Source organism: Prionailurus viverrinus, chromosome B4 (genome assembly GCF_022837055.1).
Source record: "Prionailurus viverrinus isolate Anna chromosome B4, UM_Priviv_1.0, whole genome shotgun sequence".
Taxonomy (NCBI): Eukaryota; Metazoa; Chordata; class Mammalia; order Carnivora; family Felidae; genus Prionailurus; species Prionailurus viverrinus.
In genome coordinates, this window is record NC_062567.1 from 88,159,709 (window position 1) to 88,176,972 (window position 17,264).

At 43.0% G+C, this 17,264-nt stretch overlaps 1 protein-coding gene across 1 annotated transcript in view; it reads left to right on the plus strand.

Moving 5' to 3' along the window:
* Nucleotides 1–3,638: 3,638 nt before the first annotated feature.
* Nucleotides 3,639–17,264, plus strand: part of HMGA2 (high mobility group AT-hook 2) — a 140,510-nt gene continuing 126,884 nt past the window's right edge. The window contains exons 1-3 of the mRNA XM_047867240.1: nucleotides 3,639–3,749; nucleotides 6,413–6,499; nucleotides 16,672–16,722. Of these exons, the coding sequence (XP_047723196.1) occupies nucleotides 3,639–3,749; nucleotides 6,413–6,499; nucleotides 16,672–16,722 (249 nt within the window). The remainder of the gene's footprint in view (nucleotides 3,750–6,412; nucleotides 6,500–16,671; nucleotides 16,723–17,264) is intronic.

Sequence of the window (17,264 nt, forward strand, 5' to 3'; positions counted from 1 at the left end):
GAAGACTGCAGAGCTGATAAGAAATAGTAAGAAATCGACTTTACTACATATATTTCACTGATTTGTGGTGTCACCAGTATCATATATACAACTAAAATAGAAAAGATCCTGGCTAGCACGTGATAACACACGGCCAAGAGACCCTGACCTCTAAGAGATATACCAATTTCCAAAATATTAGGGGGTGGGGAAAACATCTGAATACAACTTTCACACGCATGTACTATGTAATTTAAACAGAACTTTTACATGTGATATGGTCTATTGTATTGTGTATCTACTGGGTCCACTGGATTGATTTTACCACCCACTGAGGAGCTGACCTGACCCAAACACTAAATCATGTATCAGTTAATTAGAAACCTTGTTAACATATACAACCAAAGTGCTAATTGCTCAGTTTGATAGTAGGTGCAGAAGAAAAGAAATAGTTTCACGTGAACAGAAACCACCTGGAAAGTTTTCAAATTAGAAATAAGAGTTTTAACCTTGAACGGATGGGTAAAATATGATGAGGTAAAGAAAGGGAAGCAAACAATTGAGCAACTTAAACTGGGGTGGGGTGTTAAATGTAATTGTTAAAAAAAAAATTTATTCTTTAAAATATATCCATTTAACTTCAGAAAAATATGACACAATTTTTTAAGGTCTCAAAAACAAATTGTAATGTCTCTTCTACAGAAAATAGACAAAAACTTGAAAAAAATTAAATATAGCTTCCAAGAATTAAAATATATAAAACTGAGTTACATAAAATGTGATGCAGCATTTGTTTTGTAGCCTTGTTATAAATTCAAAAGGGGTCAAATAGTCTGATAGTGAAGTGATGGTGGCCTGAAAACAAGTGGCCGGACATTCTCTCACCGCCCCCCCCCCTTTTTTTTTTGTGCGTTTCTTAGAGCCAAGGATTAATGCAAAAATAAAATTTTGGGATTTCCTTCTTGCCGGCTGTGTGCATACGAAAGAAAAATCCGGGGATATAACGTACCCAGTATAAAACTGGCTGGCTGAAACCGTCAGTGATATCTTTTACCTTCATCCTCAGAATTCCATCTCCAGTCCTTGCAAAAGCAAGCCAACAGAAACCTAGAAGCCCGTTTTGTACGTGTAAGTAAAGTGCGCACACCACAGTGCAAGGGTGATCACATTAAAAAATGTGCCCACTTGGCAGTTAGGAGATGTCACTGCAATCGTTAGTACGTGAAATTTCAATCCCTTTGATGAAGATACCATCTTTCAGCGAAGCCCCGGCAGAAAACCTTTGGTTCCTGTTAGACCCCTCCCTCCCTAGTCAACTGCTGGGCTCCATCCGGAGGGAAGGAGGCTCTCCCTCTCCATCACAGCTAAGCGTTCCCAGACCCAGGAGAAACGCTGGGTTTCTGCAGGGCACTCAACGTGCGGCTAAGTGTCCCAGCTCTGCAAAGGGCAGCTGGAAACGGATTTAAAATGGCAACGTTGACCAATCAGCGCCGCCGCGCCGAAGCAGACATTTACACGTGCCTCCTCCACAGGCACAGCGGACCCTGGCTGTGTCTAACTCCCTGCTTAAGGCTGGAAAGTAGGCTTTTTTTTTTTTTTTTTTTTTTTTTTAATTTCACGGTGGTCTGTATTGGGAGGAAGAAAATTTCTTCCTCGGGTGAAAGTTTTTATTTTGGAATTGGCCCAAAATAATTTTGGGCGTGATGTGTGAGAATCTGAACCTAATTTTTGTTCAGAGTTTTTTGTTATTCAAGGATGAAAAGAGGTACATTTTTAAATGCACTCCACCTTTTTAAAACGGACTGTGGTCGTTACAGTGTTCACATAACTCAGAAACAGCCCAAGCAATAAAATTAGGACTTGGCAGAAAGGGAGTTCCTAGGGAAAAGGTTAAATCAAGGTAAATTAAAGGGAGAGTTGGACAATTGGCTCGATTGTGATGTTAAGGACGCTATGGGGTTCCCGCATGGGGCAACCCCTCTACTCTGCATTGGAGCCCGGGTGCATAGCGCCAGACCCAAGGGCGGGGGAGACTTCGCGTGGTCTCTAGTCTTTTCCGGAGAAAAAAAGTTCAGCGTAGGGGCTGGCGCGCTCCGTGTGCCCGTGTGCACATTGTATGCACGTGTGCATGAGTCTGCGAATGCGCACGCATATCTGCGTGCATGTAGCCGCGCGTGTTTGTGTACGTGTGTGCTCATGCATGGATGTGCCCGTTCGAGTGTGCATATGTGGATCTGTGTGCATGTCTGTGTGTGCGTGTGTGCGCGCGCGCTTCGGCTCCTGCAGTCTGTGATGAGGGTATTCCCAGGCAGAGCAAGGCTGCGGGGGGCCCGTCCCTACTCCTCCTCGGTTTCTTCCCACTCACAGGGAACTAGAACTCTGCCGCGCGTGCAGCTAGACGCTTCCTGCAGAGTGTTGGCTCCGCGTCGTGGAGGTGCAGGTAAAGGCCAAGCCCCTAAACGCGGCTCCGGGGCGGTCACGTTCCCGTGCCTTACTAGGACAACCGCCCAGGGGCGACCTCGGGCGGCTGGCGGGACGAAGCCGGCGGCGAGCCGTCCCGGGATCCCCGGCCTGTCCCTTTAACCCCGCCGCCGGGCGGGAGCACGTGAGCGGGGCTTCGGGTGGCACCCGGGCGCCGCCGCCGCCGAAGCAGTTGTATTTCGAACGCTGCCTCTGGCCCGCGGCCAGGCGCCTTGGCTCGGCGGTCCGCCTGGCCTCCCTCCTCCTCATACTTTTCCTCCTGCGCAGCCCCCTCCCCTTTATCCGCCCACGAGTAGAGGTGGGCACTCCCCCCGAACCCCGCCGCCCCCTCCCCAAGCACACACACACTCATCCCACTAGAATCCTGGGGCAGGAACTCAGAAAACTTCCAGCCCGGGCAGCGCGCGCTTGGTACAGGACGCAGGAGCGAGCAGCCCGTCCCCCTCCGACTCTCCGGTGCCGCTGCCGCCTGCTCCCGCCACCCGAGGAGGCGCGGTGCCACCCACTGCTCCGTCCTTTGCCCGCGCTCAGTGCCCGGCCCGATCCCGGCAGAATCTCCCCATCCTCCTTTTGCTTTCCGACTGCCCAAGGCGCTATTTGTTTTCTCTCTCTCTCTTTCTCTTTCTTGCTCTGTGAGCGCGGAGCGGGGGGGAAGAGGAGGAGGAATTCTTTCCCCGCCTAACATTTCAAGGGACACAATCCACTCCAAGTCTCTTCCATTTCCAAGCCGCTTCCGAAGTGCTACCGGTGACCGCAACGCCTGATCCCAAACCAAGAGGGGAGCCTCCCGACTTCGAACCCTCTTTTCCTTCTCCGCTCTCCTCCTCCTCTCGCTACCTCCACCTCCACCTCCGGCACCCACCCACCGCTGCCGCCGCCACCAGCAGCGCCTCCTTCTCCTCCTCCTCCGCCCCTCTTCTCTCTTTTTGGCAGCCGCTGGACGTCCGGTGTTGATGGTGGCAGCGGCGGCAGCCTGAGCAGCAGCAGCCTGAGCAGCACGCCAGCTCTCGCCCACCCTGCCACATTCTCCGGTCCCATCACCCGATCTCCCGAAAGGTGCTGGGCACATTTGGGGCGGCGGAGGCGAAGCGGCTGCGGCGGCGGTAGCGGCGGCGGCGGCGGCGGCAGCGGTAGCGGCGGCGGCGGCGGCGGCGGCGGCGGCGGCGGCGGGAGGCAGGATGAGCGCACGCGGAGAAGGCGCCGGGCAGCCGTCCACTTCAGCCCAGGGACAACCTGCCGCCCCGGCGCCTCAGAAGAGAGGACGCGGCCGACCCAGGAAGCAGCAGCAAGTCAGTACGCGGGCGGGGTGGGGGCACGAGCCCACCTCCGCTCCCTGGGCGAGGGCCCCGCGACGCGCGGCGACCCGAGCGCGGGAGCCCAGTGGCGGCGGCCGCCGCACGCTGCCGGCCGGCCGTGGGGGCGGGCTGCGGCGTCCTCCGCGCGAGTGCGCCGCTGAGCCCCGGGGCGCCCGCGCTCCTCGGGGCGGGGAGGTGGGGAACCGCGGCAGGCGGCGGGAGGTGGGGTCGGGCCAAGCGCGTCCTCGGACTTTCGCTATTGTGCACGGCCCCGAGTGGCGCGATGTCTCCTGGTGACGAAGCGGCCGGGGTCCCACAGCCCAGGGCTCGCCGGGCACTTTCCAAGCCGCTTTACAGTTGCCGGGGTGGGGGCGGGTGGGCAGTGCGGGGTGGGGGTGGGGGTGCAGGGGTGCTCTGGAGGGTCAGGGGCGGAGGGGCTGAAGTCCCGGGGGCCGGAGGCTAGTTCTCCCGCCAACCGGCTTTGCTCGCGGGCCGGGGACTGGCGCGCCGCAGCCGCCCCCTTAGCGCCCTCCCCAAGTTCTCGGTGGCCCGGGACTCGCTCCCTCCCGACAAAGAACTCTTTGGCCCTCCCGGTTCTCTTAGAGCTCTTTAAATGCGGCGCGGCGGCCGCTCTGCTGGCCGCCGCCGCCGCCGCGGAGGTGTCCCTGGGAAGGGGCTACGGGAGAGCCCGGGTCCTCACCGGACGGGATTAACTCATTTGGCCAAGGGCGCGGTGGAAAGTAGTGTCCGAGAGTGTGTACGGTAGCTAGGTCACTTCTTCGCCAGGCGCCCAGTCTCCCTTTGGCCCCTGGATCCCGCGCTTCCGAGCTGCAGACATTAAATGTACTTCTCCAGGGCGACTGGCTGGGGGTTGGGAGGGGACGATCGAGGGGCGCCCGGGACCCCGCGGAGTGGAGGGTTTTGTCTGCGGATGCAACCAATTAAGCGTGCAGCCGGCGCTTGCAGAGCTGCGCGCAGCGCCCAGCGCGGGGGGTTTTGTTCGCTGCAATTTCCAAGCCTCGGCGGGCAGGGCTGGAGCGGGACATGTCTATTGAGAACATTTAAACTCGGCTTCCGCGGGCTTTAAAACTTCTCCTGCGTTCCTTAGCCTTAAAGCGCTTCCTTCACGGCAAATAGGCCTATTAGAAAATAATCCTGGAGTCCCAAAGCTGCCCGAGAGCAAGGTGGGGGGAAATTGAACAATGTATGCTTGCCTGAGCATTTTAGAAAAACTGAAAGGGTTGTACCTTTTTGAAATCATCAAAGGAAACAAGCCAATCTAGAAGCCCTGAGTTTTCCCGCTTTGCCCAAGCGACACTTTAAACCGCGTGAGGATCCTGTTTTACACCTCCCAGGAAGTCTCTGCCCTCCCCCCCCCCCCCACTCTTGTTTCCCACCCGCCACCCACCTCCCTCTGACTCTATCTCCCATCTCCAAAAAATAATCCAAAAGAAATTGCAGTGGGTTCTGGAGGTGATTGGAGGTTTTACCTTTGAGTTAAGGCGGAGTTCACAAAGAAAGAAAAATGTGTCTCCGGTGTGTTTGCTCCGGATGTGCCCACTGGCGTTAGTGGTCCCACAGAAGCTTGCAGGGAACCGTCCCCAGATTCTCTAAACAGGATGCGAATTTTCGTTGAAGGCTTTCATGCGTTTTAAGTTAATTAGTCCCATTTAATCACCGAATCTGAATGAAATGTAAATTGATGATTCACTGGATAAATATTTAGGATCTGGAATATTAATCACCGCATTCTCTTAACCACTTGAGTATTTACTACTTGGCATAGAAGCCATTTAAAGTTTTGCTAAACCTATTGATAGTTTCAATTTCTCCCTCCCAGACACTTCCAGTCTTCCTCATTTTTCCCCTCTTTTAGTTTTCTCCAGTCCACCCCTTCCATAAGAGTTTTCTGCAAAGCAACTTTTGGAGAAAATGTTTATTTTTGTCAAAAGATATTTAAATGTAGACTGGAGACCATGCCTCCAACTCCAAAAGGAAGTGGAGAATTGAAGCAATTATCTAGATAATTCAAGCAAAACCTCCCACAACAGATTTACCATAATTATTTGGAAATTTTAGGGGGAACGGAGCTATTTTGAGTTGAAGATCTTGGATAATTGTTCCAGTACTTCACTCAATGTGTTGATTGAGTCACCATTGATCAGCAATGTGGATATACAGAGATGATTAAAAACCATCTTTTCAATATGGAAGATCCTTGAAATACTTACGCTTGAAATACTTACACTGTTAGCTTCATACTTCTGTTGTTTGAAATCCTAGCACAACGGATAGTAGCATTCGTGTAAAATATTTGTAAGTTGCCAAATGCATGACCATTCAAATTTTACACCTTAAAAACGTGTAACTTTCTCTCTAGAACCTGCAACCTTGTCAGCCTTTGTTACCTTCTGGAGTTGAAACAGACCCTACTTTTCACAGGCAAAACAGAATTTCCTTTTTGAACCCTTGGATTAAAAGTAGAGTTATTTCCTCTTTCTGTAAACTCAGTACCATCATCATTCCATTTATGCTCTTGCTGAATGTGTTCCAACAGTGCTTTTGAGCAGCACGTGCAGAAAATATAACTCTAGAGTCAGGGTCAATTTCTTTCAGACATTCTTCCACAACAGCATTTTTTCCCCCCCCACACTTAGGAGCCAGCCGGTGAGCCCTCTCCTAAGAGACCCAGGGGAAGACCCAAAGGCAGCAAAAACAAGAGTCCCTCCAAAGCAGCTCAAAAGGTGAGATTTCTCAAGTCAAGTCCCTCCACCTTCTCCATGACCACATGAACTTCCCTGTAATTTTCCCATTCTAGATGCAAGCCTAAGGATATGTCCCAACTGGGTAACCCAAGACTCATCTTCCAACTGTGCTATTTCTCAGCAGAGTTTGATTTCTAAGCAATTGCTTAGCATAAAAAGTTTATGAAGATGCTGTTCTTAACAATTACCAAAGAATAACGAAGCTCAAAACAGGGGAGAGAGGGTGCGGAGGGGGAGTGGAGAAAGACAGTTAAGATTTGCACCAGCTGCGAAATAGTTAAAAATAAATCAGAACTATAGGATTTGCTTGGGGGTGATGTTTGCAATTTCCTTCAAAAATAATAAAGATGAGTTTACTTTGTGCTCATTTACATGATTACTGCAAAACCAAATCCTTCTATGAAGTTAAGTACTTTGCCAAATGGTAATTAGAAGTAGATCCAATTGTGGAATACTGGAAAAAAATTTTCATGAGTTTTACATATTTAAATGTGATGGTCAAGTATGCTGTTTGCATAGATCGTAATCTCTCAAAATGCCTTTCCATCAGGTGATATAGAAATGCTCTAAATGGGACAATGAGAATTCTTTTATACAAGTATGTGAATCATTCATTGTATATTTTGGGGGCAGGATAGAAACCAGTGAAGTATAACTTACAGTGTTTTTATTTATAAATTTTAAATTGCAGTTTAACATAACTTCGTGTTGGTTGTATCTGAGCTAGCAAAGAGGAAATATCTCAGGGTCAATGCATGTACAGAGAAGTGAAGGTAATCTGAAACTCACTTTGTTTTGTTTTGGTTTTTTTTTTTTAGCTTTACAAATAAATCAAAAAAGGTTTCTGTATTTTATTTGTAGGTTTGTATATTAGTTGAAAACAAAGGTTCAAAATTCAGAAGGAAATTTTGATACATCTTTTTAGGAGATTTGAGTGCATGATGTACAGTATTTGTTAAAAACGACTATATGATCATCTTTGGGGATTAAGGTTTTGTGTGGTTTTCTCTGTGACTGGGCACTAACCATATTATATGTGATAGTTTTCAGTGTTGTAAACTGCCATAGCAACCAGTGATACATATAAAGTTATTTAGGGAGTAACTATGAGTTCTTGTCTGTTTCATTTTAACAATCTTGAGCAGAGCTGACGTGAAGGAGCAGATATCTAATGTATTTAAATATAACTGCTTCACAGAGGGAAAACTTAATTGTGACTCACATTTGGTCAATAAACTTTGACGTAGCTCTAAGTTACCTTGTCATTTAGAACTGACAGTACATAATCTGATATTTCTAACAGGAATATTTCCTATTTGTTACATTATTACCTGGTCTATTAAGTTAGGTAATATGGGCTAATTTGACAAAGGAGTTTTTTAAATGCTGTGTAAAGTGTGGGGTTTACCTAACTGAATTTTACTGTAATGAAATGGCGAAGGAATATCTTGGTAGGTAGTGAACAAACATTGAAAGTCTGACATAATTGCTCTGAAAAATGCATCATTACAGCATCTCCCAGGAAGAAATCTGTATATCTCATCGTAAATAATTTATTTGAAATTTAAGACAAAAAAAAAAAAAGGGAAAATGAGCCATATCTTTCCAATTTCACCTTATTACATTTTTTTTCTGAATGAGTAAAGAGATACTTCTGTCTCCTTCCCTTCATCTTGAAAAGTTTACCACTGACTAGCAAAATCTTTATTGATAAAAGGAAAGCTGAGACTTGGGTCTAATTGACTACCTAAAGCAAAATAACAAAAAACTTGGTCTCCTCCCAAGTAAGATTTGATTGATTTTCAGTCCTTTTAATAATAGGCGTTTACAGATGATCTCGCTAGGCTGCTTATCTTTCTGATGCTTCTTCATGTATATGTGCACATTATATGTGTACATTGTTACAGCTTCTAAAACAGAAGTAGGTTTTATTTTTCCCAGAGAAATCTTTCCCTGAAATCTTTCATTCATCCAGGTAAAATTATTTTTCACACAGTTCTGTTGTAAAAGTCCCTTCTAGTAAAAATGAGTAAATATATTTGCCCATAACATGACTGTTCTGTTTCTTCAGTTTTATAAATTACGCTTCATTTGGAGAAGATAATACTTGGCAAAATAATGAATGACATTGATGAATTGTTCATGGCATGTGTAAACTTAAGGTATTTTCACTTTCAACTCAGTATTTATTGAGTTTGCTACTACCCTATGTAAGCATGATTTTCAAAGTATATTTGTTTATCAGACATGTATTGTATTCTGAGAAGACATGTTTATTAGGATTTTGAAAAGCAATCTTTTTTCGAAAAAGTTCTATCGTTCGTAACATGTAAGATAAACATATCCTGCTAGACTGACCACAGTAGGTATAAGAAGTCTCCTATGATTAATAAATTGGGTATTCTCGTGCAAACTGAGACTCATCCAAATGAAAAAGAGAAAACAAAACTGGTAAGCATATAAGAGGACAGAGCTCTAAAATTAGAGAGGATACAGTGGACGCTGGAATCCTGATGATGTTGTGTGTTTAAAATTTCTTGTTGCTTGGGTTTCTTTACTTACAAAGTTTGTGTTTGGACTCAGTAACTGGCCTTGGGGCATTTGAAAACAAAACTGCTTGTTGGGAAATTAGCAATGTGAAACTTGACAATGCACGCTGAACGTGGCAAGACCCAAGTGGACAACTCCTAAATTAGCCATCACTTTAATTTCAGGCCATAGTCAATATAAAATTGATCTGTATAATATGTAAAACAAACATTTATAAAGATACAATTTGTTGTGCTTGGAACTTGTGGAAGAGACAATAATGATTCTTCAATCTGCTTCTATTCCATTATGACAAATTCCCATGGATGACCATCATGTAGCAATTGTAATCGTTGCTGAGAACTCCAATCTGAGTGCTCAAAAGGTGTCCCGGAACCAGTTTCATATTGTTATCTTAATAAAAGAAATCAGAAGTTAATGTTTTCCTGAATAAATAATTTGTGTGTGTGTGTGTGTGTGTGTGTGTGTGTGTGTGTGTATGTGTGTGTGCGCGCACGCGTGTCTGTCTTGACCCTTTTATTTATGTTTTAGTGTGAGATATAACTGTGGCCAGTTGTCTCTCAATTTTTGCTTCGTTTTCCTCTCATGTTTGTGCTGGATGGAAATACTTTCTTTGTATTTTCACATTTTGCATGTTTAGAGAAGAGAAAGGTATAATCTCCTGTATGTTTAGGGTTTTTGCTGTGGGTTTGTGATCATGAGAGAATACTGGAGGGGCTGTCACTCATTTTCCAGTGTTTAAGGTCATAAGTCAAGTTCATCTGTAAGCCTCAAGGCAATTCTCATTTGGGTACTTTCAAGAAAACACTTTCTTTTTCTGAGATTGAATTAAACTTTAATAGAAGGAAATTGCATATAAAAAGATCTCAGGTGAGAGACAGCCCCACTGCATAGTGTCATAGATTAGCTTGAACTTCCCTTTGACTTTAGGTATAATGCCCAGAGCTAAAGAATGAGGCGCAGAATGAAAATATCATTCAACTAGGTAACGTATGTGTACTTAAAGTAATGTGTTCAGGTAAACATTTAATGTATATCTTCCATTTGCTTGTACAAAAAAGGCCTGGAGTGGATTGGATACTGTGAAGGAAGATCTGTGCTTTTTTCAAATTGCATTCTTAGAAATGTGGCTGATTTTTCATAAATGATTACCAACACCAAGCACAGGTTTTGTGATGAGAGAATGTAGGTTTTATTCACCATTTCAGATGACTGTCAGAGCATAGATGCTGAGTGAGGACAAGAATTTTTTTCACAATATAATAGGCCCAACTGAAGAGAGTAATCAAAGGCGTCATTATAGGTAAGTCAGGGAAAGTTGGGTACTAGAACTTGTCATACAATTCCAGCCTATGGTTTCTGTGTTACTAGTATGCCTTAGTTTGATTCCTCTGTGTTTCAATGGGCAGATAATTTCCATTCAGGAGATTCAGGGCCCTCTGTGAGTATACAAATGTATCCAGACAGGTGGAATCAAGTAAAACCTAATTGTTGTCTCCATTTTCTTGGTATTATATGCTCATTTATCTAAACAATCGACTCACTTTTTTTTCCACTTCACTTTGCGTCAATAAATTCTATCTGGCAATGCCTTTGAGTCATAGATTATGATCCAAATATGGGAGATTCAGATACATTTGAATTCTCTTATGAAGTAACTTTATTTCAAGGGACCCATGGTTCTAATTTTCCGGAAGCTATCATTCTTTCTGAACTTTTTCATCAAGAGCTCTCCACTGCTTTGACTGCCCCACAACCGTGGCTCATTTTTATCTCAAAGTCTCAACAAATCATTCTGCTAAGAAGATAGAGCATACCAGATTGGTATTCTGTTGTGTTTTCAGTTCTTTCTTGAGAATAGATGGAGCCTGTCAGGTAAATCATTCAAGCCCATCTTGTCTCGTTAGCTCACCACCTGCAGTTTTCAGAGCTCACCTTGGAACCGCATAGCTTGGCCCCAGGGTGGGACAATGAACCTCACGATCGTGGACTCTGGAAGTTTCAGTTATGAGTTTTTGTTCCTCTAATCAGGAGAAGAAGGCTGAAAACTGATTTTATTTTGGACTGTTGCTTTGTCCTCTCTTGTTTTAAGACACTGAACAATTTTGCTCGGCATCTTCTGATTGACTTAGAGAGGCGTAGCAGCATCATTTTCTTTTCCCCAAGTTAACGTAGGGGGCAGTTTGCTCAGAAGGTAACCCCTGCGAACTCTTGTATCATTACTATTGATTTTTCCGATTACAAAAGAAGTAGAGCGATGGTGTAAAGGAGGAGACTCAACCTGTGGAAATAGCTTTTCCTGTCATTTTGGCCTTGGCTTTGATTTGGTGTTTGTACAGGTGAAGACAGGCATGTGTAAATAATGACATGAGAGTTGACAATAAGGGCTTCCTTGAGTAAAATGAGCATGAAAGCATGAACTACAATGGGTGACAGAACTTACTTATATTTCCTGCTGTAAAAAATGCAGTGAAGGCAAACTTGTAGCATCTTTGTAAGACTAAAGATGGTTGCATTTAACATTTGGAAACCCATAGAATTGGATTATCAGAAGAGTAAAATGAGAACTACTCAATGCTTAGGCTGATTGACTGGTCCGGTTGATTTTCATGCCAGTGCACATTGATCTGCACTGTTTATAAATTTCAAAGAACAACTGAACGAAATATAATGTGACTTTCTAGACATTGGATAGCTGGTTCCATATGTGCTTGATCTGCAGGTCTTTGTCTCAAAAGTGTATATATAAAGACCCGTGAAAACAAAACAAGGTACTATGCCCAAATATTTTCTTTGTTTCCCTTCTGATTTTATTTTACGCCCAAATATTTTTCTGGCCTTTTTTTTTTAAAATCTGTGTGCAGAGGCACTGATTGATCTGGGGGGAGGGGGTTTGGATTTCCATGCCTTATCACAGAAGTATAAAATGTGATGGGAGTATTTAAAGTAACCAAAATTAATAGCTATCTAAATTTGACTGAGAAGTCAGAATTGGACAATTCTCTTGGTTCCCCATCTCAGCTCTTGTCTATGTATTTATAGGAAACTTGGAAATGTTTTACTTTTAATTACTCATTTGGTTTTCACCCTAGGAGTTTTTTTTTTTTTTTTTTTTTTTTTTTTTTTTGCCCATGGTGATTTTATTTTATATGAAGTATCTCCCAGAAGAACAGCCCTTTTATTGCCTTGAAATCAGATTGGGCCTCACTCGGTTCCACTACTTCTGAACATGGGCGGTTTGCTTAATCTTTCATTTTGTGAAACAGGGGAAGTCATAGCTGTCTTATTTGAGTAAGGTAATGTTCAGAAAATCACACTGGAAACTTACAGAGTTTGGGAGGAATTCTCTTTAAGGGTAACACTTGAAAATATGGAGGGAGAGAAGAAACTACATTTGAGTCCCTACTAAATGTTGTAGCTGTTGTCAGGCACTTTGCGTAGATATTAGCTCCTTAAGCCTCTGACGTAGATCTTATGGCCTTCATTTCACAAATGAGAAAGCTCTGATTCCACGATGTAATGTTCTATTCTGGTTCTAATGTTCAATTCTAGAAAACGGTGGAACCTGGGCCTGAATTCAAGTCTCATTCGAAAGCTTATGATCTTTCCACTACTATGTGCTGTCAGATATTTTGGGAACTATTTGCTATAGGGTAGGTCATGTTATCTCCAGCAACTTGAAATGCAGGTTAGAAGCTAGGTTTCAAGAAACCCTTTGGAGACAGGCTCTCTCTTTGGAGACAAGCTTTTGTCTTTATAAGACAAGCTTATAAAGGGATTCGAAACGTGTGTCTACCGCAGCTGATATCCCCAAACTTCTGGCCCCCAAAACCCACAGGGCTGTGTCTTTGGAGATTAGAACACATCCACTCTTCTTCTTTGTTCAATGAAGGGGCTAGATGAAATGCCTTCTGAAGTTCCGACCAATCTGCAGAATTCTGATGGCAGGAGGGAAATAAGACACACATGTGATCGGAACGCCAGGTTTTCTTTCCTTGTTCTTCTTCATTCAGTAAATACGTAGTGAGCACATCTTGTGCACCAGGCACTAATGCTAAGCACTCTTTCCGTGTTTAAGAGTTCTATTCGTTAGGCGAATTTCCTTTTTTGATGACAATGATGATGATTTTAATGTGGAGTCCATGTTAGGGCCTGGAGTACCAGGCTTCTTAGGAAAAGAAAAAAATTGTGTTTCCCACATAACATTCTTCCAACCTTCATGAACTTGCTTCTAAGCATATTATGTAAAGTTAAGTATACAGTTCTGCCTCCAAGCTTTTTTTTTTTAAGTGAAAATATGAAAACAAGCAAGGAATAAGTAACACTTTTAACAAGTTATGATGTGGTAGTTGCAAATGTTAGTATGATCGTGTAGTCTGAAATCTCTGTTCTTACACATGCAGGATTCCCAGCCTGTCTCCCCAACCCCCAGCCCACCCCCCCCCCCCACAAGTTGTAAATGCTTAGAACAAGTTACTGTCTCAATTATACATGGGTTTGTAGCATAGAACCAAATTCCACCCTGGTGAAGGGAAACCAAATATATACTCCCACAGTATTGGACAGGCTGACGTGTTAAAAACAAAACAAGCCCCTGGAAGGTTTTGTTGGTCTTCTATTGAAAAATAATATTCCGAAGGGCATTCAACACAGGAGAAAAGTTAAAGCCAGTGTTTTCCTACATGTGAAAATCCTGGATCTGTGCTGGTTTACAGACCAAAATCCTAACTTGTTTTGCAGCCTTTGTGAAGGTTGATCAGAATGATTAAATAGTGTGGGTCTTAAAGAACAATGGGAACCTCCCAGATTGACGCCACACAGCGCAGCTAATGTGTTTCTTCTAGATGTAGACTCAGAAGAGGGTTTCAGTTTACATGTAACACTGGCCTGAAGACCAAGGAGCAAGTCTGCTTTTAACAAGTCCAAGTGATAATTGTGATATTTTGCCCTTTAGCTAATGGTGCGAATTTTATTTTTGAATAGGCTTTTTGTAAATGAGATGCTCATTTTAAAGTCCTCTTACTTGCAGGGCTTTCTCTCTCTCTCTTTGAGAGATTTGCTTTCTGTGACTTGGAAATGCAGTGAAACCCTTTGTGAAAACAACCTTCTCTTCAGCAGATTTTAGATACGCCCGGATCACATCGTGGCCCCTGAAACGTAACAACTGCACCGAGAAAGCCTGGTGTAGCCCTGTTAGCCTTTAAGGTCAATAGCCTCCTCCTCTTAACCCCACCTACCATCCCCATGCCCATGAAAAAGGATTTCTATCTTCCATATTTGTGTAATTGACTACTGGGTAAACTGTGCAGTCTCACAGTTGATCCCAAAGATTAAATCAGACACTGCTTCTGTATTAGGGAATTTTGTACTCGTATAACTCACTATGTACTAGCCAAAGGGTTTCTTAAAAGCTTCATTCTAAAGGTGACAGATGGGTGTAATGGAATATTTGCATTGACTGAACCTTCTTTGAGATTGGACTAACTTGAAGGAAAACTTTCCCTTGAAGAGTTCCAGCTTGTTAGGCGTGAAAGAGCATTTATTGAGCATCTCATTTATGGTGGGCACTTCACTCCTCCCAGGAGGCATTATCTCCATTTCACACATGAAACCGAATTAAGGTTTTCAGGGACCTGCCCAAAGTCATAAAGCTAAATGGCAGAGCAGGGATTTGAATCTAAGCTTTCCCAAGTAGCGTCTGTGTTCCTCTTAAGACAACTCCCTCTCTCCCTAAGACAACACTCAGAAAGAGGGTGTGATTCACTGGGCACTCCTGGCTTTCATTTAAGTTAATTCATTGCCCTTACGACCAAAGGTAGGACAGTGACACTAACCTTTGACAATAAATGATTCCTTTGTGGAGTCATTCACAGGTAGTAAAACGATTGATACACAGTGCCCAAACCTGATGGTTAGACTGAGCTCCTATAGCTACTAAGTTTCCTTCTGTTCGGGGAAATTAGCTGAGTCAGTGACAATTTTAGTTGATGAAAATATCTCCGTATGGTATAGAATGCCTATATGCTGGGGAGAGGTAATAGTTTTAGGAGGGGAGAACCCAGCCTTTAGAGATGAGCAGAACTGGGTTCAAATCCCAGGCGTGCTATGTATCAGTTTTGTGGGTTACCTTTCACAACTATCTAAGACGTAGTTGCTCATCTGTAAAATAAGGGAAATGATAATACTTACCTTATAAGACTGTTATAAAGCTTAAAATAACACACGTGAATGACTTAGCCCAGTGCCTAGGGTATTTTAAACGCTCAGTAAATGTGAACTAACATTATGCTAATCATGCAGAATTTGGGTTAATGCCTAGGACCTGTTGGATAGTAATGCCAGGTTAGGGGGATACCATTTGTGAGAAATCTTGTGGAGTATTTTGCCTGCCTGTCTGTCTGTCTGTCTGTCTATCCTTCCATCCTCTATCTGCATCTATTTTTACAAGGCAGATGGAAGAGAGAAAGAGGAGAATCTCACTTGGCAGTGTAGACAGTTATAACGGAGCATTTTAGTATCATTGTACCAAGTAGCTACTGGCTGCTAACTCAGGTAACAAAAGTAGAATACAAAACAAGTTATCCTGGCTTAGGTTACCTGTATTTTTGTGCTTGTATAGCCTTGGGATGATTCTTATATATAGAACAAGGTGCACTACGTTTTCTTTATCTTGAAAAGTATAAATATACGTTTGTACAGAAGATGTAAATTGCGTATGGGTGTGGGTGCACAGGTGCATTTGTATGTATCTTTTGGTGTATTGGGGGATTGGAGTAGAGGTCAAAAACAGAGGGAAATTACTTTATAGATTACGATGAAATCTGATTCAAAAGGTGAAAACCACTGATACCAGAAAAATCTTCTATAAAGAAAAGAAATTAAAAAAAAAAAAAAAACCTTTTAGCTTTCTGGCACTCCCAGTTTCTATCTCAGAGACAAACATTGATGATTTCTGCCAGGTTTTTTTTTTCTTTCTTTGCTTTAAATGAACTGATGGACAAGTGATTGTTTTTGGCAAGGAATAGGAAATTATGTAAAAGTAAGCAGACGTTTGGTGTTTTGAATTAGAAGCCTATGTATTCTTACTTTGGACTTACTTTTGATTGGTACAGTAGAAATGCTTTTGCTTAGATGTAGGTAGAAATGCTTTGTAAAGTGTTATGCAACATATCAATATTAATTTTTGTAACTTTACTTGTGACATGGAAAAAATCATTTAAGAAACATTAGCTTTCTAAAATACTCCTTTATATAATTATGGATATGTGGGAGTATTTTTGTTGTTGTTGTGGATGGAAATAACAGCCAAATAGCTTTTTAGAAGTATTTTCATGCATTAGAGAAGACATCACTCCAGGAGAATGTTTTAGGGTGAGAGTTGCATAGATAGTTATCTCTTTACATCATGCAATGAAAAACCAGAAGAAGAATCTACTCAAACATGGACAAGAAGATGAGCCTTCATTCAGAGGGAGATTGTTAAAACAATCTCAATGCCTCATCACAAACCAGAACATTCTCGCTTGGAATGTATCCCTTGGTGCAGCACTTATAAATCATGTCAGGTAGGAAACAATATGACTTCCTTTTTCATTTTGCAGAAAGCAGAAGCCACTGGAGAAAAACGGCCAAGAGGCAGACCCAGGAAATGGGTGAGTAACAAGATACAATTTCTGTGTGTGTGTGTGTGTGTGTGTGTGTGTGTGTGTGTGTGTTTGTAAAGAAAACTTATTTTTTTTAAGTGAAAATTACTTTTATTTTATCAATTACATGTATTTCTAACTTCTGGTTCGATGAATCTTTGAAAGGGTTAAGGCAGGCGACAAATTATCACTGCTCTTTACCATGAGGCTCCAGGAGTTTACTCAGAACGCTTTTCTTTCCTGGGAGTGACTCCTCTTTCTATCTCTTATCAACATGAAAAGAGTCTCCACTCTTCCTTCAAAGGGAGTAACAAACAATGAGTTGACTTGTTCTGGTGGGTTGAGTAACTAAGGTTAAAGGGTATTATGAAACCTTGGAAGTTGATTACAAATGGTGATAAAATTCAGATGAAATGTGTATGAGATAACTTTTTAACGTTTTCTTTTTTTTTTTCTTCTTTTTTTTTTAAATTTCCTCCATGGCTTTGCTCTGGACACATCTCATTTTCTAGGTGGTTTGTGTTTTCCTTTTTACATTGGCGTTTTAGGAA